The sequence below is a fragment of the Pyxicephalus adspersus genome, chromosome 8, assembly GCF_032062135.1.
Source record: "Pyxicephalus adspersus chromosome 8, UCB_Pads_2.0, whole genome shotgun sequence".
In the NCBI taxonomy this organism is placed as follows: domain Eukaryota; kingdom Metazoa; phylum Chordata; class Amphibia; order Anura; family Pyxicephalidae; genus Pyxicephalus; species Pyxicephalus adspersus.
Window position 1 is genome coordinate 41,473,767 of NC_092865.1, and position 25,201 is coordinate 41,498,967.

Consider the following 25,201-nt stretch of genomic DNA (forward strand, 5'->3'; position numbering starts at 1 on the left):
TCGCTGCTCCCCCAGGTTGCTGTGACCCAGGCAGTGTCATCGCTGCTCCCCCAGGTTGCTGTGACCCAGGCAGTGGCATCGCTGCTCCCCCAGGTTGCTGATTCTGCTGATTTTAGAGTTGGCCAAGAAGAAAGGAGCCACAAGAGAGCTGGTATGGTGAGCATAGGGGTAGGCAGATGTCTATTGCAGAGATAAGGTGATTGTCTTTTCAATCGTTTTGCTGTCAAGGCTCACATCTGGCCAATACTGTGACAGAAAGTATGTTTACATTCCTTCAGTTGAAAGCCTGCTATAATGTAGATGTGATTTCTGTGCGTGTAAAACTAAAATTTAAAAAGAAAAAAACATGTAAAGCACCCATAAAAATGCACACATGTATGTAATGCAACCTGTACAGTTAGGTCCATAAATATTTGGTCACAGACAGCTAACTTTCTAATTTTGGTTCTGTACATTACCACAATTAATTGTAAATGAAACAATATCGACAACATTATGCAGTGGGATAGCAGCTGTTTTTCTCTGCGCTGTTTTAAACCTAGCGCCAGAATTGCTAGATCTTGGTGGCAGCCTGGGTCCAGCTGTGAGCACAGGTACTGAAATCTGTCTCCCGGCCTCCCCACCTCTACAGAGCTCCTAGAGTTCCTGTAGAAGTACAGAAAAATTACAATGTTTCTGCCTTGTTTACATATCATAGGGAATGTGACCTCATGAATGACATTACAAACCTTCCTCCCAGTATGGAGGCTGAAACAGGGCTTCTATATGTCTCTGCAGCACAGACAGATGTTCCTTAGCTGCATGGGGAAGGGGGACAGTCTGGATTTGGTCTTCATTAATCAAACCCCCAAAGAGAATAGTTTGTAGTAATTAGTAAGTTATGATAATGGTTTACACTGACCAAATGTTTTTTCGCTGCGTGTCAGTGTTGACATTTCCATTTTCTTACTTACTAAACTAACCCTAGTACCACAGACTTAAAGACTTTTAAAGGTACTCTGGGCCAAACAACCAACTATCTATTGACATGTCATGGCCCATGCTGCTTTATAGTTCAATACCCCCATTCACCCTTGGCCATGCCTGGGAGTCACGTGGAGCTGTCCAAAATGGATTTTCCAAAACGAGGCAGGTTTGGTTTGGGGATTTTATTCTTTGGAGAAAAAGCTGTCCTGAAAATTACCTTATAGCAGAGGAAATTATTATGCAGAAGTGCTATACTGAACAAAATATGAACTATTCCATCATTTTTCTTTTCAGTCTTTGGCCTGCAGTCTATAGTGCACAAGCTATGGTTTTGCAGCTCCATTTCCACACTAACCAATGACAATTTTTGGGGGAGCCCATTAATCCAAATGTATGTTTTTAGAAGTATGGGGGAAACAAGACAAAATTCACACAATCAAAGGAATAAAATTCTGTGCAGTTGAGTCCTTGCCAAGAATTTAGCCTCGGACCATGGTGAGCCAGAAGCTAGGTATTCCCCCACAGGGTACTGCAGCTTTGCAGCGAAGTCTTCTGGAACTGCTCACAAGTGAAGCTGTACTTTAAATGTAAGGTGTCACAATGAAATTTCACTAGGAAATGCACAGTTCATCTGGACAGACTTTTTTTTCTGCAGATGGTTGAACATATAATGGCCAGATTATGTTCAGATACAAAGATATTAGTTGTTTCTACATAATAAAGGTATTGTTGTGTGTTTGTGTATATGAACAGTAAGGAGTTGGGAACTAGTTTTGCAGGGAAAGGGTTGAAGGATTTCATAAGCTTACTTGTTGCCCATGGGCTAAATAGGAATCAAAATTGGTCATAGCTTTTCTAAAATAACAAACAGAACTGAGAAGCCTGTGATCTTGAGTAACCAGGTAAAACATAATTCTGTAACAACGATTAAATTGTAGCAAGATTTTATTCAGAAATTATTCTAATCTGCTTTTGCTTACTGATCAGACTTTGTAGCTGGTATTGCATTCAAAAAGTGTTAGCTGTCTATTTTTTGCCAAGTATATCAAAGACTACATTTAAATTTTATAAATCACAATGAAATGAGGCAGTATTGTATTGGATTTCTGTATATATACTACATTTACAGGCATTTTAAGTAAACGTGAATATTATTGAGGTGGCTAGAGAATGTTAATGCAGTAAAGTAACTGGGTCAGTTTAACCTAGTGACTTGATATAATGTGCTGGAGAGGAACTGTATGACTTTTGTTTAGTCATCCATAGCCCTTTTTAGATCTAGTTGATATTGCGACCTGCACACAAAGTATAAGGAATTTTGTATAAAGTGGTAATTTCTTGGTAATGTTTTTTAGTATTTGTAGCTTTCCTTTCCCAGGTTTACAGTCTAATTTTATACTTTTTTTTATAAATTAGGAAAGGTCCTGTTGCAGAGAGAAATAATTTTTATATTTTACGATGCATTGTGTATTTGCTGCATTTTCCTTAGGCACATTTGCTTCTAGAGGGTGTGTCACTTTTCACTGTTGGTACTAGGTTTCCACACACTTTCCTGTAGCTATAATTACTTGTCTGAGTCCTTGACTCGCTTTCCTTCCTCCCATAATGCATTTCCCAGTGGCTGTTGTAAGACCTAAGGATACAGGAGATGTTCTAAGCTGTCTTAGGTTAAATCTGGTTAGAAGTTTTATGAGGCCCTGGTGGGACACAGAGTGGATGGTTTGCTATATAACAAGAATTTTTGCTTGGACATAACTTATTGATTTAAGTCAGTACAGATTCACCTCATTCACTTAGCTAATTGAAAATTGACTTTGCAGTTGTCAAAGTGGGGGAATACAGAGGTACCCTATATACAGGTATACAGAAGTTTTGGAAGGTATTTATAGATGGATGGTGGGCAGGAAGGGCTTAAGATATACTAATCTCTGTGTATTGATGAAAGCAGCTTTGCATTCGGTCTCTTGGTGTAGACTGCTGCAGCCATCTTTGGAATTTCTGCATCAAAATAATCTATTAATATTTCCAGAGGGGGCTAATTTAGACTGTACTCATCAATAAAACACAATGTGGAAATGTAATTCCTGGCTGTTTGGCCCTAACCTCACATCCAACTTCTGATGATGAAGAAATCAACTTCTAGTATTTCAGATATGAATGTTCTTTATAGTTTAGCTTTACCATTTACACTCCTGACAACATGGTGTAGCTTTTAATTAGATTAGAACATGTATTTGGGAATTGTGCCTAATTTATGTAATGTCTTAATAAAAAAAAAAAAAAATATATATATATATATATATATATATATATATATATATATATATATATATATATATATATATATATATATTTTTTCTATTGTATTGGTCCTTCATTTTCCTACAATTCAATAAAAACTATTAATATATAAAAGCATTTGCCTATTGGATTTGGTTTATGTCTTTGTGGTGTCCATATTGAAAAGGATTGTAAATACACTTCAGTGGGTAAAACCACTCTATCCCCTTTTTGGGATTGCACAATAGTGTTGCTGTGCTCTGCAGCAAAGGTATGTCATCACAGTGTGATATATGGCTTTTAAAAACTGTGTGCAAACACATGTGCATTACAACATCACAAGAGATTTGAGGCTGCCAATGTTTTTGTAAATTATAATATACCAATAGTACTTGCTTGGTTGTCAATCTAAATTAGTTACTTGGAAAAGTTATATATAGCTATGAGCATCTAGATTTATTTTGATATCCTTGATTTATGTGCTTGCTACTTTAATAAAGCCCAACTCTAATATTCTGGTCTTTTGTCCTGCATCAATTAAAAACAAAATAAATCCAGGTGTCACCTTTGTGGTATAATGACATCACACGTTCCACTTCTGCATTTGATCGCCTCTACTGCAGCAGTCCTGGCATAACAAAATACAAGTGTCTTTCATTGCTGTTGTTCCAAAAACCCTCCTGAAGGCCATGTTGATGGCTGGCTGGGTCCAGGCTATGGTTCTGTTTATTTGGATGCATTTTTGACTTTTTTTTTTTTTTTTATCAATATCTGGGCACCGAATGGGAAAGATCTTTCCCAAAGTGAAATCACTAATTTCAGTAAGTGTGTAGCCTTTTACAAATCTATTCAAACAAGTTTATCATTAAGCCTGCATTCAGAATCTAAGCTCAAATTAAACCAAGCAAAGGAATACAGGCTTTAGTATTTAGGGATCATTGATCTGGAGCAAGTATAATGTCCAAGTTATATCAAAACCACGGATCTCCATACTTGTATGAGGTCAGTGTCTCCAACGTTGAGAATACATTGGATCAGCATGTTAGTCAGACAACTAGCAATTTAAAATGGGGTTGACAACTGCAGCCTATATTTTTTTTTTTTCTAGTGTAGTTTCCTTGAGGATAAGTTTAGTGATACTTTAGTTTAGTCTGTGGAAAAAACTATGCTTCATTTAACATGATGCAAAGGAATCTAAAGAATGCAGCTTCAAAACCTTATGTGGTTTAAAAGGTAGTTTTTACAGAGACAAGATTTTGTTCTCTGGAAGAAAATGAATCTGAGATTTCAGATAACCTTTCCTGGGGGGTTGCATAGTCTGCATTTAAGACAAGCATGCAGCTATGTACAGGTATTTACCGAAACGTTCCCTTTGTTTATGGGACAAATATTCATGCAGATTTGCTTTGATTCCTTTTATTTTGGCGAGAGATGGAAATTTACATGGGCCAAGGCCCTTAATAATTGATTAGCTTTAGCCATTAAAGTGTTAGAAAAAATAATTTTAATAATTAGTTGGCTGTTATTTTTACAAAGTCAAAAAATGTAGATTTCAGCTCCAGCTATAAAAATATTACCCTAAAAAAATCCAAATCCCTGTTTGTCTAACTCTCACACTGCTCTTTTTCTTTCTAGTAGTCTGCACAGACTGTGAGATTATATTTAAAATAGATCTACCTCTGTCCTCAGGGATACATTTTGCATTTCGGCATCAGTAATGTATGTTTGTATACAACTGGATAACTGCATAGAGTGCAGCCAGGTCACCATATGCTTTTGTTTTTTTTTTGTTTGTTTTTTTAAAGATGCAAGACTAGATTTTATCAATGTTTCTCTTTTGAAAGGCTTGGCCTGCTTATGCTATCACCAAAAAAGGCAATTTCAGCAATGCTTCACTTACAGGCAGATGCCGGAAATGCTGTAACAAAGTTAATATGTGACTGTCAGTTTGCCAAGTGTTGAAATCTTTGCCAAAGAATGAATTGAGTGTAACTTCATTTGTGTTTTTTTTTTTCCTCAAGAAAAATCCTAATTTTTAAGCTGCACTTTCTGTATAATAGTACTGGGACTTTAAATATTGCAATATGAGCATTATTTATTATAAGCAGTGTTTACCAAGCGCAGTCTTTGCAAGATTTGGCCTGTAATGGCATCTCTTGGGGTTTAGGAAATTGGAAAGTAAAAGATCTTTCCACAATGAATATGAAAGCCCCTTAGCTGTGACCACATCAGATGTTCTTTGGAAGTGTTCACGTTTTTGAGCTGTTGCTGTTTTTATTAGGGGTACTTTTAGTCAATAATAGGTGACATGTAATGATCTTTGTGTGTTTTACATTCATCAGCTACAAAGGTGATACTAATTCAAAGGAACCGTGGAATATAGGCAGTGAGTGCAGAAGGCATTTTTAAAAGCATTGGTATTTTGTTGTCTAGTATTTGTGAAGTTATTTTACATTGTAAATTCATTGTGCGACATTGGATCACAATTTATTCTTGCACGCCGAGTGATATAGTAATCGCTTTTTATAGATATAGTAAGGCTTTTATTGAAGAGAAATTCAAACTGCCTTTTTTAAAAACTGAAAGTTTTTTTTTCTCCGTGTTGTCATATACATTATTACTGAGTCTGTATATGCTTACCAAGTGTGTGGGTGTAACACATCTGTTTTACAGAGATCACAGTACTGTGCCCTGGACCTTTATATGTTTATGGTTAGGCAGTCTCCAGTGTCAACATGTACTTCCTGTACCAAGATGTCCCCTCAGATGACGGAGTGCCTGTGAAGTTAACTTTGCTCACAAATGTCTGACACTGATATAGCTGAATTTTATACTTGCTGACTTTAAAGCATTTTTTATGAATATTCCTATGATTCATATGTTTCTTTATATTGTGACCTTTTCTGAATGTATTCATGTTGACTTGTAAAGTTTGAGAGGTTTTAAAATTGCCACCTGGATAGGTACATGGCATATTTGTGTCCACACCTGGTAAAAGCTTACTTGTATTTTACCACAACACGTTGCTCCAGGGGTTCTGTCACTTAAATATGTTTTTGCATGTTCAAATAGGCAGTTGTTAACTCTTCTGGTGGACCCCTTAAAAACCATGCAGTACATCGTTTATATAGAAGTAGGTAATAAAATCATGAGTTATTATATTGAGCTACTGTTTACACACCTACCCTTTTCTAGACATGCTAGTTGCCTGGTTGTACATACTAATTTAATAAATCCTGCACATTCTATACACTGCCATGGTAAAAATATGCAAATCTGGTGAAATTGTATTTGCTAGTTTGCATGTGTGTTAGGTTACTGAGGAATTGCTGATGTCCGAGAAACAAGCCACTTGCTATTCTCCAGTGGTCAGCAATGGCAGACCATTGATTTATCTTTGAATTGGTTTTCACTAGGGAAACAAAATGCATGTATGTAAATTGTTTGCTTCATTTTATTGGTAATGCTAAATATAAGGTAGGCATTTTCTATATGAAAGTCACATAGCTGCTTGATGTAAAACACGACGTTCAGTATGGAGACAGTTAGGAGATTGTAAACTACAGGTACAAATATAGACTGTGACTTTGCTTGGTTTATTCCGTTATTTTTCTTATGTTCATGGTTCTTTCTCTTCCCTTCCTTACTTTTGATTTTCTTGTTGACATAATGAGAAAATATTTTGCTTTGCTTTTATTTACATACCAGATGGCGTTTTGTATACCTTTTCACCTGTATGAATCCTGCTGTTATTTGTGGCTATTGTGCTTTAACAAAGCAATACAGTGCTACTGAAAATACACTACAGTTTGCTTTCAAGTGCCTGAATACCTTATGGGTATATACAGTTGTATATTTCTCACACACTTTTTTGTGTAAATGTAGGTCCACTGTCCTGAAAAACCATGGCGCAAAAAGATGCAGACAAGTACCTCTATGTGGATCGTAATCTCATTAACAATCCTTTGGCACAAGCAGACTGGGCTGCCAAAAAGCAAGTATGGGTACCCTCAGAAAAGCAAGGTTTTGAAGCAGCCAGTGTAAAAGAAGAAGTTGGTGATGAGGTGATTGTTGAACTAGCTGAAAATGGTAAAAAGGTAAAGGTGAATAAAGATGACATCCAAAAGATGAACCCTCCCAAGTTCTCTAAAGTTGAAGACATGGCAGAGCTGACGTGCTTAAATGAAGCATCTGTCCTGCACAACCTCAAGGAGAGATATTATTCTGGCTTAATTTATGTAAGTAAATATTTGACTTTTTTTTTTTGACTGGAATGGACCGAGTTAGGACTTAATAGGATAAGCTACATCAGTGCTATGAGCAATGTTTAGTCACATAAGATCAATTCATTTGTTTGATGATATCTGATACCTGTTGCACCATCACCAAGATACATGTTTGTATAATGAATGCATTCAGGCATAAGGGGCAGGGCTTAAATGTAACAGATCCTGTTGAAATATCTAAATGAAAGACTTTAATAAATACCTGTTCAATACTCCAAAGGCCCTTACAGGCTTTTTGTCAGTTCTGTAGAATTAGGACAAAGTATAGCTTATTACAATTCATAATTTACTGTTAAGAACAAGAAAATGTGGTTGATAACATTGTCCCTAAATAGGTTTTTATAGAATATAGATATACTTAGAATGTCTTGGCATCTCAGATAATTAGAAAAATAGATACCATGCAAGGGAGTAACTATACTCCACTGTACTCACCATGGGGTGTAGGAACATTGAGTCTGTTTTATTAAAGCTCTCCAAGGCTGGAGAGAATACTTTCATCAGTGAAGCTGGATGATCCAGCAAATCATGAATTAATTTCTTGTTGCTTTTGCTAGCACATGTTTTTAATCCTGGACCAGATCAATTCTAGGTTTGCTGGATCACCCAGCTTCACTGATTAAAGTGTATCCTCTCCAATCTTGGAGAGCTTTAATAAATCAGGCCCATTGATGGTGGTTTTTGATGGTTGCCTGACTGCTTTGAACTGTACTTGTTGAACCAAACTGTTCATGAAGTGTATTAGCAATATTTTGAAATCATGAAAATGATGTGGGGGATGTTTACAGGTTCTAAAATATATAAATATTTTTTTTTATATCTATAGACTTATTCAGGTTTGTTTTGTGTGGTAATAAACCCATACAAAAACTTACCAATTTACTCTGAAGAAATTGTGGATATGTACAAGGGCAAAAAGAGGCATGAAATGCCACCTCACATCTATGCGATCACAGATACTGCTTATCGGAGCATGATGCAAGGTAGGTTTACAGCTCTGCACATATATCTGTCTGATTTGACACTGTGTTGGGAGATTTTACAGTAAGCTAAAACAAAATTAAAAGACTTTATTTAATTTTTTTGGTGTTATTTGGGGATTGATCCACTTTTGGGTGTTTGTTGCTGTCTGTGAAATTTCCTCATTTAGCCCAGATCCTACCATGACATTCTGGGCTTTAGTACAAGCTGAACTTCTATCTCACAATCCTTTATATTAGGCAGAATCCCTTAGGAGATCCCTAATTTGATGTGTAGCCCTGCTCCTTCCCACTTTTCAGCCTTTTCATATTCTTGTAAAGCAATAGGTAGACTACCTAATAGAAGATTTTAGTTTTTAGAGGGTTGGGCTATCCAGCAAACACTGATCTCAATAAATGTATTTGTAAGCCTGGGAAGCTGGCGGTCTCCCAGAGAAGCAGAAAAACACTTATTACCTAAACAATGTGGGTCAAAAACTTCCATGTAACTAAAAAAAAAAAAAAAACATATACACACTGCATATACACACTGCATTGGTCACATTGTTGGGTTCAATGTAAAACTAAACCTAACAGTAGCAGCAGTACTTTCTTTAAATTCCAAAGTGCAGCAATAAAGACACAATGCGTTCTAGGCTCTGGACAGGGTTCCCTCTTGGTTTTGATGATACAGTACCACTGTAAAGAAGAAATGTGGATAAAAGATTACAAAACGCTTGTGCCTCGGTTCTGTAATATGTTTTAGCACTTTTAATAGGCAGATCATTTTTGGCAGTTTTTCTCTAAAATAATAAACCAATACATTTTTGTTTAATATTTTCAAGAAAAATATGTTGGCAGATAAGATTTATGTGGGCTAAAAGGTCATAGGTTGGAGAAATGCATTGTGCTTGCCTGGTATTGACCAGTTCCCATGGGGCTGCATAGATATCTGTCCACTACTTTAATAATGTTGAGAATGTGACATGCTGGGATATTGGTTGTGGATTGTAGGGCATTTTGTGGATTTCATAATGGTAGAGGGAGTATGTGGCTGTTTAAGTTCCCTATCAAGTGTGTTGGTGCAGTGTTATGTGCGCCCAATGTTTCCTGTGACTGGCACATTTCTGCATTGGTTGCAAGTTGTATCTGAAGTACAGTGAAACATACTTCAAGCACTTGGCTTGGAATGTAAATCTGACATTCCCTGGTGGAAGACCAATTACTGCAATTAAAAAGATCCTCCACTAGGCAATGGTTCCGTGACGTTCCGATTCACTTCTTTTAAAATAGACCCTTTGTATTATAAACTGTGGTTTGAAAAGCTGCCATTGTTGCTTAAAACATTGCCGTGTTTTTGGAAGGTTTTCAAATCGAACCAAAACAAGTTTATAAATCCTGTCTATCACTATCCCTATGTGGGGGGAGTAGGTTTTGGCTGTTGGAGAACATGGAGGAAGATGGAGCATAAGCTAATGCAGACACTGGGAGACTCGCAGGAGTATTGCAAAGAGCTGGTTGCAGGAAAGGTGTAATTGTACATACGGATAACAGATATTCTGTCAGGGTCCAGGCATGGTTAGTGTTATGCTAAACTCTAGCAGTTTATCATATATTCATTCATAGTAGCAGAATACAGCAGCAATAAAAAGTAGAGATGCAATTGTTCGATAACCTGTCATGTAAATGGCTTTTTGAAGGCTGTGTGTATTGAGCAGCTGATCACTCCAATCTGGACTTTATCCATTCAGCCACTAATCAGCACCTGCAAAATCCCAAACTTTATATAATAAATATTATCGGACAAGTAAAGTACTTTTTTGGTATACATGTGAAACTACTGTGGTAAATGTGAATATCATGGTAGTTCTAAAAAAAATACAGGAAATTTAACTAAATGACAGGAAATCAGTTTACATGTATTGCTGTATTGTAGCTGGAAACCAAACTGCTGGTTTTATCTTAGTTTTTTTTTTTTTTTTTTTTTTTTTTTTTCATTTGCATGCAAACTTTAGTTGAGGAGATTTGCTGTCTAAACCATGTAGCCCTTTTTTTTTTACTCCTGAAAATGCTTTGCACATCATGAAAATATGCAACCTCTTCTGTAGCATTGTGAGAGAACGTTAATTTCAAGGTTGATATTTTTGGGTTAGGAATATAGCTGTATGCCTGTTAGTACAGACATAGCAGAAACTGAGATCAAGTAGAATGAGTCAGCTTTGAACTTGCATCACCATACTACAGCTTCATCTTTCTTCCTTTTATGGTTTACACTGTGCAGGGAGGTGGGGCGGCTTCCTGTGCCTCTGTCTTTACCACACTCTTTAGTACAGATGTAATCATCCTGTAGTTACTAAAACTGCAAGTTTTTGAAATCTGTATTGAATGCGATTACAACCTTAATAAGTAAAAAATATATATTCTAGAAATATAAACAAGTAAAAAAAATATAGGTAAAACAGACCATTGAAAAAGTTAAAATAAAAACAATAACAGAAAAAGTAAAATAAAAAGAATATTACCAAAAAAAAGTAAAATAAAAAGAACATTTAGAGAACCTTTTATTCATATAGTTGTGAAGCTGTTAATTTTAAATATTACAACTTTGTATGACTTTGTATGACATAGATAATACAATGTTGGTGGTGAATTCTCTCCTCTGCTGGTTGTCTGTTTACGTCAGGGGTCCGCAAACTCCGGCCTTAAGGCCAGATATGGCCTAGCCGGTAGTTCCTTGTGGCCTAATGCCCCCTGGCCGATGCCAGGGGGCATTAGGAACTACCGAGGCTCCGGTGCCGCTTCCTTGCTGTTGCTCCCCTAATTACCGCGGCTGGCGTTAATACTTCAGCCGCCGCTGTAAATAGGGAACGCTCCCTTAAGGTAAATCCCTCTTAGGGGATTTCACTTCAGGGGTCGTTCTCTGGTGGTGGGCAGAGCTTTTAGGGCGAGACTGAGTCCAGTCTACCCCTGAAATGGCCTAGTGGCCAGAAAAGTTTGCTGACCCCTGGTTTACGTAAATGTTTCCTAATTAGATTTTTTTTTTTTAAAACGTTTTTAGAGTATAACATTTTAAATGTTTGTTCTTCTAGATCGAGAAGACCAGTCTATTCTTTGCACGTAAGTATATGTTCCACATTTTCTCTCGTTTGGGGGGCCCATTTAATATTGTGATATTGTGTGTAATACGGCAAGCATTGCTTTTTGATAACACATATAACTTTGATTGCCATGTTGCATTGCCATTTATTTTGGAAGGCAATAAACCTGCATTGAAGTTTATTTCTTTGTGTTAATGCACGAGTTGCTAAAATGAATTAATTTGGCCCTTAATATTTATATGCATAAAATGTTGTTAAAAGTTTAAAGGCAGACTTAGTGCAAGCCATTAGGAAAAATGTATATATGTAAAATCCTTTTGGAAGAATTGGCATTTAAAGTTAATAATACAATATAAATTCCTAAATATGGCAGTTGTTAGACAAGTGATACCCCTGCTCAAATTAGTACATTGCAGCGGCATCCAGGTTAACAGGTGCAGTTATGAGCTGAAAAGGTGTACACTAGCTTTATTTGGCTAGAAATTTATAAAAAACCCTTCTAGAGCTGTCCCCATCATTGGTGCCAACAGTAAAACCTACACCTTAAAAACCAGCCTGAGGACCAGAAGGAAATATGTCTGTACATTTTGTGCCTTTGGACTGGAGGGTTTCTTTGCTCCAAAGGAGATTTAGAAACAGTTGAACTAATCAATAAAACTTTAAATTCTAAGTTGGGAAGTAACGTTTCCTTTTAAACTTATGTTACTATGAAAGCTGAACATGGGGGTTAGAGCTTTCTAAAAGAAAAGACAAAACAAAACATATCTCTGTGGAAATGCTTGCTCAAAAGTGACACTGTTGGTTTTAATTGTACACTTCTTTTCTTACAGTGGAGAATCTGGTGCTGGAAAAACAGAAAATACTAAAAAAGTAATCCAGTATTTGGCTTACGTTGCATCTTCTCACAAATCCAAAAAAGACCAGGTTGGTATGCATTACACCTAAATTGAAGTGACTGAGCAAAAGTTTTAGTGGTTCTATATTACATGGTTTGCACACCAAACATAAAAGAGATTTTCAAGAATTATGGAATTTCTCTTGCTTGCTTTAATGTGATCTTGCTCGTTGTTCTGGCCCATACAATAAAAGGGGCCTTAGCAGCCTAATTTACAAAAATATGTCCTGTACTAATGTACAACTGCTGTTTCAGGGTGAACTGGAGAGGCAGCTGTTGCAAGCAAATCCAATCCTTGAAGCCTTTGGGAACGCCAAGACTGTCAAAAATGACAACTCCTCTAGATTTGTAAGTAAGCTTTGAAAAGTGTAAAGCAAATTTAATGATTTGATAGAGCCAAATATAGTTGCAGCCCTGCTTATCACAAGACAGTTTTTGGTTTTTTTTTTTCACATTTAAAATACCTATAGATGAGCAAACTGTCTTAACTGTCCACTTGTAAAACATTACAAAATGCCTGATAGTCTAGACGTATTTTAACACGTGAAATATGGGAAATATATTTTAAACTTATAGTTTAAAATCTTGTTATTAAAGTGTAATTAGATTTGTTTAAAAGTATAAAAGTGTGTATATGAAGCATTGTAATCTATAAAATGTATACAAATTTTCTGTTACATTTTTTTATTTTTTTTAACCCCCCTGGTGTTCTAATTCTGTCCGTGGTTATACGCAAAAAGCAGCACATTGTTTTGCATGGGAATTTATTTATTTGCATTGTAGGTTTATAATTCTTAGGCATACCTCACCGAAATACGTCCAATATTTAATAAATTTAATATTAAACTTTAAATAAAACACAAATCTGTAAAACAAAAACGGTCCATAAAAATACAGAAACCTGTACAGTAGCATATATTTTATATACGTTGGCCCTCTGACAAAGAAATTACCTGTCTATAATTGTAATTTAGGTTTATTGTAGCTGTGAGAGACAGAATAACAAAAGAACCCTCAAACTCTGTAATGTAATGAATGTAACTCTGTAATGAGTGAAATAAGTATTTGATCCCTTCGCAAAAGATGACTTCAATCACAGAGATGGCAATCACAGAGGTTTCTTGTAGTTGGCCACCAGGTTTGAACACATTTCAGGAAGGATTTTGTCCCACTCCTCTATGCAGCTCCTCTCCAAGTCAGTAAGGTTTCCACATTTTATATGGGGTTAAGGTGTGGTGACTGGCTAGGCCACTCCAGGACCTTCATGTGCTTCTTCCTGAGCCACTCCTTTGTTGCCTTGGCCGTGTGTTAAAGACTGGTCAGAGGGCAAACATACAAAATCGGCAAATACTTCTTTCCCTCAGAGTGTGTGTGTGTGTTTTATGTATGTATGAATGACTCCACCTGTACCATGGTGTTCTTGCTGAGGCTTCTAAATAATGCTGGCTGTGCCTGCCTTGGAACTATAACCACTCAATTGCAACCTCCACCAGCACTGTGGAGCCATGTCAGCTGCAGATCATTGTTAAATTTATACATGAATAGCTTTTTTTTTTTTTTCATTTGTAGAAAAAAAATTCTATAAACATTGCTGTAATCATTATTTTCCCCCTTTTAGGGCAAATTCATACGGATTAATTTTGATGTAAATGGCTACATTGTTGGAGCAAACATTGAGACCTGTATCCTTTATTTTTGTTGCTTTATTACTATTTTAATTGCATGTATGCAGATATTTTTATTTTATTGACTGTATTATTGGCAATAAGGCTTTCTTTAATTTAGCAAATGTTGCTGAAGTTAACTCATGTTTAGTTATTTTTTTTTTTCCCATTTTGAAATAAACCTCATTTGATGTTTAGTAGCTAAATAGCAGAGGTACTTTGAGGGAGTTCTCTTTCCAGTGGGTACATAGAGGGAAACATCTCAAAAGTTGTCTATTTACCCCCCCAAATTCAGTTTTTCTTGTAGCAGTTAAATATACAGTAAGGTTGACAGGTTGTAACCTTTTTTCCTGCCACTATTAACTCCAAGAAACAATTGGCTGTTACATGTTAACAAGAATTTTCAAACCTGCAGTATATCGAACTGTTCACTAAATATGTATTTTGCAGTCTCCTTTTTCCTAGACTAAAAAACGTTCTATAAACGCTCCTACATTGTTGGTAAAAATGCAACCCACTTTCCATGTGTGGTGAGTGAATCTGAGTCGGTGCATAGTGTGTAGATTCCATTTATTCCTCCAATGCTTACATAAAGGGAACCCATCACTATAAACTTTTGTATTAGATCCTTATACTTTTCCATCTGTCATCCATGACCTCTGTTTACACCAGGCTTTGCCAGAGGCTACGTAGCATCATAGAATGGTCCCCAGCCCTTGAAGCAACAAACAGGGGTTAAGGGGACATAAAACTTATAATAAAATGTAGGTGGTTTAAGAAAACAAGTGGCAATTGTTGTAAATGTGTCTGTTTGATATTTCCCTTGACTACGCGCCAGACTTGCTGGAAAAATCCCGTGCCATTCGCCAGGCTAAAGATGAACGAACCTTCCATATATTTTACTACCTATTATCAGGTGCTGGAGAACACCTAAAAAGTAAGTGTTCTGTCTCCTGCAAATTTGTTTCCTTACATGAAAATGGTGGCAACAAATTTTGACTCTATCCCATGCAGTATTATACAGCACATTTAGAGCAATAAAAATGTTCTTTTAGTAGTTTTATCATTTTTGGAAAAAATTGTTTTATAAACTGACATCACTGCTATAAATATTACGTTTGCAAAATACATCTATAACTGTGCTAGTTAATGTTAAATGATGCTGACGGGAAAGGCGTATACATACGGTGCATGATTTGAGGATGGGAGAAAGACAATAACCATCAACTATATGAACCTTTAAGGTAAAGTGGAATGCATTTGCTGAATAGATTTAGAGATTCCTGGAGATGGGATTTAAGTAATTTTCGAGTGGGTTAGAAGCAGTGATTAACTGATTAGTGTTGCATTACATACGTTCTCTGTGATTAGGCTACAAAAGCAAAGTAAATTACCCAAACCACAAAAGATTTCCTACCAGTTTATCTTCAATAAAGTTTTCAACATTTGCTTTGTGTTTTGCACAGTTTGTTTAATATGTCCACATTTATATCCTAGTGATGCAAACATTTGCTGGTGTGTAGACTATAAATCTTGTTGGATCATAATGTTTTATTGCGCTTATTGGCCAGAGAAGCATTTTCTTATTTTGGAAGCAAGTTGCCATCACTTTGAAAAATGTTAAGGAAATGCCATACTTGCTGTCTGCCATGCCAGTGATGGTTTTGCATATTGGCTATCCCTAAATATAACACTGTAGGTCACCCGTTCTTGTTACAAAATGCATTTGAAATATCTAATGTTCTAAGCTTCAACTTTTAACACTTACAGATGAACTCCTTTTGGAGGCATACAATAAATATCGTTTTCTTTCTAATGGGCACGTTACAATTCCTGGCCAGCAAGACAAAGATTTGTTTCAAGAGACCTTGGAAGCAATGAAGATTATGGGATTTCCTGACGATGAGCAAATTGGTAGGTGTTGAAACATAACACATTACATAAAACACCAAGAACATTAAAAAGTAGCTATAGATTACACTCATAAAGGTATTTATATTAATCATAATATATATAAATCATATATTATGTTAAGCATATAAAATAAACACCTACTTTTCCTTGCAGTATGTGGATAGCTTGTGTTCTTTTAACTTTTTAGTATGTTTTCTCCTCTGCCCACAACGTTTTAATTTAACATAGTTATGTGTTCACACTTGATAAGTGGTCCCCAAGGTGCACATGTGCAGTATGTGGCAAAATGAATGTTGATTTACAGAATTCTATATACAGCCCTTACAAATATGTGGGCTGCTATTCACAATATGTCCCCGCACAAAAAATATATATATATCATTCCTACAGAGCTATATGTGGGATATGGCAGCTATATTTGGAATTCTTGATTTCAAGTTGTTGCAACCAATGGTTTAGGAGATATGAAGGTTTTGCACACAAGGTGTGAAGGTTTTGTTAGGCTGCAGAATATGACAAGCAGCACGAGGGGAGGGGAGAACTATGCAATTTTAAACATTAAAACTGTGGGTAAAACATGCCTAATAATCTTGCTATGGGATTTATTTTTTTCAGTAACTTCTGTTAAACGGTGACTTTAAACATTTTTGTCACCTCCCAGCTCTGCTCTTGCATGGTCAGGTCACATAGCTTATGATGGAAACTACAGGTGGCAGTTCTAACACACATTACTTGGGCATAGTCCACTGTACTCATTCTCTAAAACCTGAGAAATTTAGTGTAGCCTTTTCTGGTGTGTGTGTGTGTGTGTGTGTGTGTGTGTGTGTGTAGACAAGAAGTGCTTGTAATGAGGCTGCAAGAGGTTAAGACACAAATAGTTTCAAATCATTGAAAACAAAAAACAATTTGATAACAGAAAAGTAGCTCGTGTTTTACCAAACCAGTCGTCCAATATTTTTTTTCATTCAAGAAGGTTTAAGCTCCCCTTAATCAAATACTGTAAACCAATTGTTCCTGATCTTCAATTTATGTAATGGCTGGCCACATTGATGTAAAATATGGCTCTAGTATCAAGTTTATTTATTTTAACTTTTCTTTTTTTTTTTTTGTTTTTTAGGGTTGTTGCGAGTTATTTCTGGAGTGCTGCAGCTAGGTAACATTGCATTTAAGAAGGAGCGCAACACGGATCAGGCCTCCATGCCTGACAACACAGGTATGTACCGGTTAATGTTTTTTTTTTTTTCCTGGAGTAGTGTGGCTTTGAGTTAGATCAGTGTTTTGCAGCCTTTTTTTTTACCTTGAGGGAACCCTTGAAATACCTTTCCAGTCCAGGGGGACGTCTGCTAAATTTACAATGTCCACAGCTCAGAGTACATTAATGTGGTGGTCAGTAGGAAGAATGTCATTCTTGGAGATGGGCAAAAAGATAAATGATATCGGTGGTAACTTGCCTGAGATGCAAAAATTGATCATTGCTCAAGCAACTCCTGGAGAAAACCTATTGTTTTATGAAACCCTGGTTGAGGAACACTGGAATGGATGATACAAAGACTACAATTTATCATTTTCTGTACCTAGTATTTCCACATATTTTATCATTCGGTAAAGCATACTTCCAAAACGATATCAAAATGTTTTAAATGGTTGTATTTTTGATAGATATTTTGGGAGGACAAAACACACAAATTCATTAATTCAAATGTCAATGAGCTTTTATAGCAGGCTTTGCGTTCCCATACATGTCCTTATTGGAATGTATATATTACAATGTAGGGTATACATATATTGATGTATGTATACCCTACTCGAAGCAGGTTAGTTATAGACTACAAGGAAATCACCTGCAGGTTTTTTGCAGCTATCAATGATTTCTGATCCCAGAAGCATGTCAAACTTATGGCATCAACACAAGCTCAAAGCCCATTGACACACTCTTAAAGTATCCATGATATGCAGTGGATTTCGCAGAGTAATTGTTCTAGGTATGGTAAATTGTGTTGCATTGTTGTTGACTTGCTAATGCCAACAATGCTAGATTGAGGATAGTAACCTAGAGATGGCCAGTGTTTCTTCTACCTGTGAATTGGTAATCATGTATAGGTTACCCCTGCAATGTCTGCTGGGTATATATGGAGTTGCATACATGACAAAATATTGTAGGATATCCAAGATCTGTGCAGTGTTCCTTCCAATGTTTAGGACTTGATTCCTGCTTACTGTTAAAATATTATGTGGTCCCTTGTTCTAATATATACCTTTTTTTTTTTTTAAGCTGCCCAAAAAGTATGTCATCTTTTGGGAATCAATGTGAATGACTTTACACGAGCAATCCTCTTGCCTCGCATTAAAGTTGGACGTGATTATGTACAAAAAGCCCAGACCAAGGAGCAGGTAGAAGCTGGAAAAGGTTGATTGATATGTAGTTAATTTGGTTACCTTTTGATTTGTTCAAAATATGTTTGTCCATCTTTCCTTTAGGCCGACTTTGCAATAGAGGCTCTTGCTAAAGCCACTTATGAGCGCATGTTCCGTTGGCTTGTTATGCGCATTAACAAAGCCTTAGATAAAACGAAGAGGCAAGGGGCTTCATTTATTGGCATTTTGGACATTGCTGGTTTTGAAATCTTTGAGGTAAACGAACATAAAGAACCTATTCTTTGCTACCTGGAAGAGTTGTGTTTTTTTTTTTTTTTGTTTTTTTTTTAAATGTAGTATTCATGTAAATTCCTTTTGTTTAGTTGTGGAGTATAGGTATTTTAATGTAAGCATGAATGTGCTGTTTAATCTTTGTTTACTCTTCCTCATGTCTCCATAGCTGAACTCATTTGAACAGCTTTGTATTAATTATACAAATGAGAAACTGCAACAGCTCTTCAATCACACCATGTTTATACTGGAACAAGAAGAATACCAACGGGAAGGTATTGAGTGGAACTTCATTGACTTTGGTTTGGATCTTCAGCCTTGTATTGAGTTGATAGAGAAACCAGTGAGTACATTGGCATGTGTATATACAAACATGCATGTATAAAATAATAATTTATATATGTGGGTTTCTGGCTTCTAACCATTCCCCTGTTTTTTAGGCTGGTCCCCCAGGCATTCTGGCTCTCTTGGATGAGGAATGCTGGTTTCCTAAGGCTACTGATAAGAGTTTTGTGGAGAAAGTGGTACAAGAGCAAGGCTCTCATTCAAAATTCCAAAAGCCCAAGCAACTTAAAGATAAGGCAGATTTTTGCATCTTTCATTATGCTGGGAAGGTAAGGGGTCATGTGTTCTAATCTCATTCACATAAAATAGACAAATTGTGTACAGTTGTTTTGCTGGAGCTTGTGTTCTTAACAGTAACTTGTAACACTGCTGACCTTTCGAACTTTAAGTATATTTTGGAATACATGTAAAAAACTGACTTTTATTCACATGATAAAGAAATGTCATTATTTTGTAATGTGTATTAATATTTCAATAAAAAAATGGAATACATAGATCTTGTAAACTAGAAATTGAAATTGCATCAGGGATATACAGTAATATAAGGCTTCACGACTCTTCACTTTTAAGGGATATGCCTCACTATAGTCCAGTAAAGCCAAAGAATTCTGCCATTGAAGTCTAAGCTGTTCCAAGGGGCAGGGCAGTTTTATGTAGAATCTGCTGACTTAGTAGCTGAGATAAAGCCATACCTGTCAACTCATTTGGATACCATGCAGTAAAGATTCAAGTGTATAAAGAGTCAAAGGTAGAGGAGAAGCCATGGCCTGAACAGAAGAAGCCCCTAAAATTAAACTGTGCTACAGTGGGTGTACCAGACAGGATTTTTTTTTTTAATGGAAACCTTTATTCTTGGCGCAAGTGGTGGTGAAATGTGCTACCCTATGGGGCATATTTGGTAACCCCTGATCTAACATTCACTTTAAGTAAATCTTCTAGTTTTATGTGTTTTAAATGACAAATTCATTCACTGTTGGACACAGCTATGTCCCTATAGTGAATAGGGATGGGTTTGTTAGGTTAAGGCCTACAACAAGGATGCAAATATTGTGCCTTTTCGTTTTTATGTACTTTAGAATTGTAACGGTTTTACAACTTTTTGTTTTATTAGGTGGATTACAAAGCTGATGAGTGGCTGATGAAAAATATGGACCCACTGAATGATAATGTTGCAACACTTCTTAATCAGTCATCTGATAAATTTGTGTTTGAACTTTGGAAAGATGGTAAGAAATTGTAAGGGGTGTTGTAGTAAAAGACTTCATCCTAATCTTCTTCTTTTTTTTGTTTTTTTTTTTTTGTTCTGTTTATTTGCATCTGGTGCCACTATAAAAGTATTTTAATCCCTCTCTTCAGTTCAGTGGTCCATTCTTTTTATTTCTGTTAAACTTTCTTCATACCACCTTATTTCCTCCCTATTAGATCTACGGAAGTGGACTTTGTACACCTACAGGTGATTGAAAATAGCAGGTATTGTGGTGCATGGTGTGGCTACTCACCTGTCTGATTTTTAAGTTTGCTCACAAAGCTTCAAACACCAGTTCCTAAAATGTCCTTAAGTACACAGAGTGCACAGTCTTCCAATGTAAACAACCACTAAACGTAGAACACTCATTGACTTACATAAAATCACTCATTACTATTTCCAGATATTGTTTTTGTTTTTTTTTTTTTTTNNNNTTTTTTTTTTTTTTTGATTAGAACTTAAGATGATCTGTATGTTTTTATTGTGGAGGGAAGCAGTACTTGGCTACATTCAATATCGTTACTAATGAGATGGATTCATTTTTCACCTTTTTTAAACTGGTATCTTAAACCTCATCAGGCAAAAAATATCATATTTGTAGGACCTCTCATGAGCTACTGGCAAGCTGCAAATCAGAAAATCAGACAAGTTAGAAAACCTGGTAATAAGTCATTTGTTGGCCTGCCTCCTCCACCTCTCCACTGCCTGGCCATTACCTTTACATTAGTGTAAATGTTTAGAGTGCTGTGCATATGATTAGCCTTCAGGGCAGTTTGAGTGTATCTGCATGTCTGATCATTCTGTAAACACTAGGTATCCCTTTTTTAAAAGAAAAAAACAAAATCTGTAAAAAAAAATTTATGATCTTGGTAAAAGTCTTTATTACTTCTGGGAACTCAAATCTTTATTCTTGCAGAGCTAGAAATGCTGGCAGAATACATCTCGCCTTTCAGGCTACATTGGTGTGTTTTTGCTGCGGCGATTTATTGGCGATGCTGAGTTTAAGGAAAACTGCACTATATTGAGGTGGAGGCATCTAATGCAGCCAGCATTGTCAGATGCTGAAGAGTCTACAAGCACTTCAGCTCTGCACAAATATAAAGATTTAACTGGAGATGGTACTAGCAAATATTAAATTCTCTTTGATCTCATTGGGTTTTGTTTCGAAGATATAGTTTTCTTATTAAAATGACCATAAAGTCTATTTCTAGCATGATTCCAGATAGATAATTACTTTTATCTAAGTACTGATAATCCTTTACTAGTAAAGTACTAATAAAGTAAAGAGATTAAACTTTTGACAATGTTTTTATTGTTGTCCCAGTAACAAACGCTCAATTTTGAATTTTTTATGGACAGGCACGCAAATGAGCAAGTATCCCCCTGATGCAATCAGAAATATAACTCTCTCCCCCCCAAATCAACAATATTCTCAGCTAGTTTTCTCATCTTTAGTCTGAAAAGACTGTTAAAGTAAAACCATTGACCATTAACAAATCCAAACAATATCTCATCTCTTCAAGAGAAGAAACTTAATACATTACTGAATATACTATTGTAATTGTTTAGGATAGTGTCTCATTTTGGTAATTGTTTTTCCCCATGAAAGAAACCTTCTCAAAAAAAAAAAACTTTGCTTTGCCACTGATTTTTATAAAAGATTTTTGATTGTGTAATCTAATTTGGTTTGATTCTTAGTACCTTAGTAAACAACCCCTATATAGCCTTTTTTGTTTTTTTAGGGTTTGTTTTTTATAATATTTATCATTTTTATTTATTTTTTTACATCTTGTTAATGTATGTAACCTAGGCACTGGTACACTTAGATTTTATTAAATCATTTTTAAAATACGATTTTTTTCTAATCCGTTTATTTTTTTGGCAGCATATTGTGTTTGGTACTAATGATTGTGTTTTTTGTAAGTACATGAAAGTAATATCTTCCAAAAAATTTTGTACCTAACCAGTTGCAAGAAATGTATCTTGTCAGTTTGCCATTAGTTTTTATCCACACGCATTTTGGTCATGTTCCACCCTTTCAAACACTCCTGTTTTAATCTGTGATCTTTTTTTGTATTCGATATATTGTATATTTTCACATTTGCCTGCACACTTTAATGTATTTTCCAGATATCTTAGGATAACCATCACATGTCCATGGAAAGTATTGTTTGTTTTTTTTTTTTTTGTTTTTTTAAGACAAAAATCTTCAAAATAAGCCTCTGAAGGCCACAGTGGTAGATATATTGGTCCATAGGTAAACAAGCCGATTTTCCTTAAGACTGATGGCAATTACTAAATCTACACTGAAAAGGTGAAACTGATAGGCCCCCATATAGAGACTCCATACAGAATTCTTCTAGTTGTTAAGGCCTGTCTTAGAATCTTAAACAAAAGATCAAACCTATACCTATGTTTAAGGTTAGCGGATTCTTGTGTTGTGTGTAACTTTTGGTTGTAAACTAAGTTTATGGGAGAGAATTTCTCTCAAACATAAGCTGTGTTGGTTTTTTCTCTCATTACTGTACCAAAGATACTGATTTGTCCAATAAAACCCTATGCAGCCATGTTTTGAAGGCCGTATTTTAAATTCTTATGTGCTTGTTTTTAACTTTAGTGGATCGCATTGTTGGCTTGGATCAAGTAGCTGGCATGAGTGATGCAGCTTTGCCTGGTGCATTTAAGACTAGAAAAGGAATGTTCCGTACTGTGGGTCAGTTATATAAAGAGCAACTTTCTAAGCTTATGGCCACCCTCAGAAACACAAACCCAAACTTTGTACGCTGCATTATACCCAATCATGAAAAGAAGGTATGTAATGATACACTTTTTTTTTTTTTGTCTGTGTTCGAGTTTTCTTCTTTTGTTCATTAATCATCTTTCATGTAGGCTGGCAAACTGGATGCCCACTTGGTGTTGGATCAATTGCGCTGCAATGGTGTTTTGGAAGGAATTCGTATCTGCCGGCAGGGCTTTCCAAACAGAATAGTCTTCCAGGAATTCAGACAAAGGTATGTGCATTAATGAAGCGTGGAGATATATTTTTATAATACATTTTTTTTTATTTTAGGGATGTTTTCAAATCCTTCAAAAAAATATTTTTTCTCCTTTTTAGATATGAAATTCTCACTCCAAATTCCATTCCCAAAGGTTTCATGGATGGAAAGCAGGCATGCGTTCTCATGGTAAGACTTGCTGTTTTGTGGCCTTATAATTATGGTTTCTTTATTCAATGACGTGTGTGCATATTTATATTTTTGTATGTCATTTTAATTAGTGTGTCTTCTACAGATAAAAGCCCTTGAGTTGGATTCCAACCTTTACCGTATTGGCCAAAGCAAAGTGTTTTTCAGGGCAGGTGTCCTGGCTCACCTTGAAGAGGAGCGGGACCTAAAGATTACAGATGTAATTATTGCCTTCCAGGCCTGGTGCCGAGGATACTTGGCCAGAAAGTAAGTGTGACTTCCCTCATTTACAGTTTGTGATTTGTGCAAGAGTTTAAAACTTGTTAAAAGCTGGAATCATTCAACACACTAGAGTGAAACGTAAAATGATTTGCTCACTGCTAGAAATATCACCACCTATTGAGCATTCTATGGAAATTTAGAAACGTTATACTTTACATAAAGCAAGCGTATTTAAGAAAGTTGTTTAAGGGTGCAAACATGATCAAACCTTTCATACTAAAGCACAGGTGAATGCAGTAATCATGTTTGAAGGAAGTCATTAAGGATAAGGATGCTACACTTTTTGCTGGTTTTGTTTTGATAATCCAGTACCTTTTCCATTGAGAAAGGGTAGATGCTTTACTTTTTATATCTGTATCTATTTCTGTGGCATTTCTAAAGTCGTTGACTGTACATAAACAGAAGTCAAGACCCCTAATTATTTTTTCCATAAAACATACCACTATATTGCTAGTAGTCATACTTTTGGTTCATGGACTATCATGGAAGTAGGAGTACTTATGAATGATCCAAGGAGGTAATAACCTTTCTCTACCCTAGTGTTAAGCTCTGCCTTATAACGTTACTCTGTTACCAGCACTTTTAATGACCTTTTGAAGTTCCAGGTACGAAGCCTAACATAACCTTGGACAAAACTCTAACCACCATGTGCTTGGGCCTAGGATCCAAGGTGGATTAGATTTGCAGGCTAGCATGTCTTCTTACAGGTTCTACGGTTTTGCACTGTTGCTAAGTTAGTTGCTAATTCTATGAGGATTTTTAATTATATTCAGGTTTGGAATGATATGAAACTACTTTCTTGACTTGAAATTGAATTTATTGCTGCGTAAATGTGTTTGAAGTTTTGCATGCACTAGACCACCTCAAAGAGCTACAGGAAATAATATACTAATATGTTTACCTTTTCATTTTTATTTGCGGCTTGTTCTCAGGGCATTTGCAAAACGTCAACAGCAACTCACTGCTATGAAAGTTATTCAGAGGAATTGTGCAGCCTACCTTAAACTCAGGAACTGGCAGTGGTGGAGGCTTTTCACAAAGGTTTGTTTTTGTGTTTGTAACTAAAACATTAAGAACTGATTTACCTAAATGTGTTTGTGCTATTTCAGGCTGTTAATAGTTTTGGCAGAAATTCCAGGTAAGCTATACAGGGATGGCTAGTGAGAGATGAGTGTAAAGGAGTTCAGTTCATTTATTTTTACCTTGTTACTGTTTGTTTAGTTGCTGCATGAAAACAATATTGCAGTGACCCTTTTATTAGAAAGTCAAATGGTAGGAAGAAAGACATTAGTAGCAATAATAATAATTTTAAACAGGATTTATATAGCGCCAACATATTATTCAGCGCTGCACATTAAATATGGGTTGCAAATAACAGATACAGACAAAGGAGGAAGACTTCCTAAAGTGTCACCTTAAAGTTTGTCTGTGTTCC

General features: G+C 36.0%; 1 protein-coding gene across 1 annotated transcript in view; it reads left to right on the plus strand.

Annotated features, from left to right (window-relative positions):
• MYH9 (myosin heavy chain 9) overlaps positions 1-25,201 on the plus strand; it is a 42,415-nt gene that overhangs the window by 3,766 nt on the left and 13,448 nt on the right. Inside the window, exons 2-20 of the mRNA XM_072420168.1 lie at positions 7,132-7,484; positions 8,359-8,515; positions 11,581-11,608; positions 12,420-12,513; positions 12,740-12,832; positions 14,103-14,166; positions 14,987-15,085; positions 15,919-16,062; positions 17,180-17,275; positions 18,335-18,453; positions 18,541-18,693; positions 18,878-19,051; positions 19,149-19,322; positions 20,165-20,279; positions 22,917-23,110; positions 23,189-23,310; positions 23,415-23,484; positions 23,591-23,751; positions 24,699-24,807. Coding sequence (XP_072276269.1) covers positions 7,152-7,484; positions 8,359-8,515; positions 11,581-11,608; positions 12,420-12,513; positions 12,740-12,832; positions 14,103-14,166; positions 14,987-15,085; positions 15,919-16,062; positions 17,180-17,275; positions 18,335-18,453; positions 18,541-18,693; positions 18,878-19,051; positions 19,149-19,322; positions 20,165-20,279; positions 22,917-23,110; positions 23,189-23,310; positions 23,415-23,484; positions 23,591-23,751; positions 24,699-24,807 — 2,499 coding nt within the window. The 5' untranslated portion in view covers positions 7,132-7,151. The remainder of the gene's footprint in view (positions 1-7,131; positions 7,485-8,358; positions 8,516-11,580; positions 11,609-12,419; positions 12,514-12,739; positions 12,833-14,102; positions 14,167-14,986; positions 15,086-15,918; positions 16,063-17,179; positions 17,276-18,334; positions 18,454-18,540; positions 18,694-18,877; positions 19,052-19,148; positions 19,323-20,164; positions 20,280-22,916; positions 23,111-23,188; positions 23,311-23,414; positions 23,485-23,590; positions 23,752-24,698; positions 24,808-25,201) is intronic.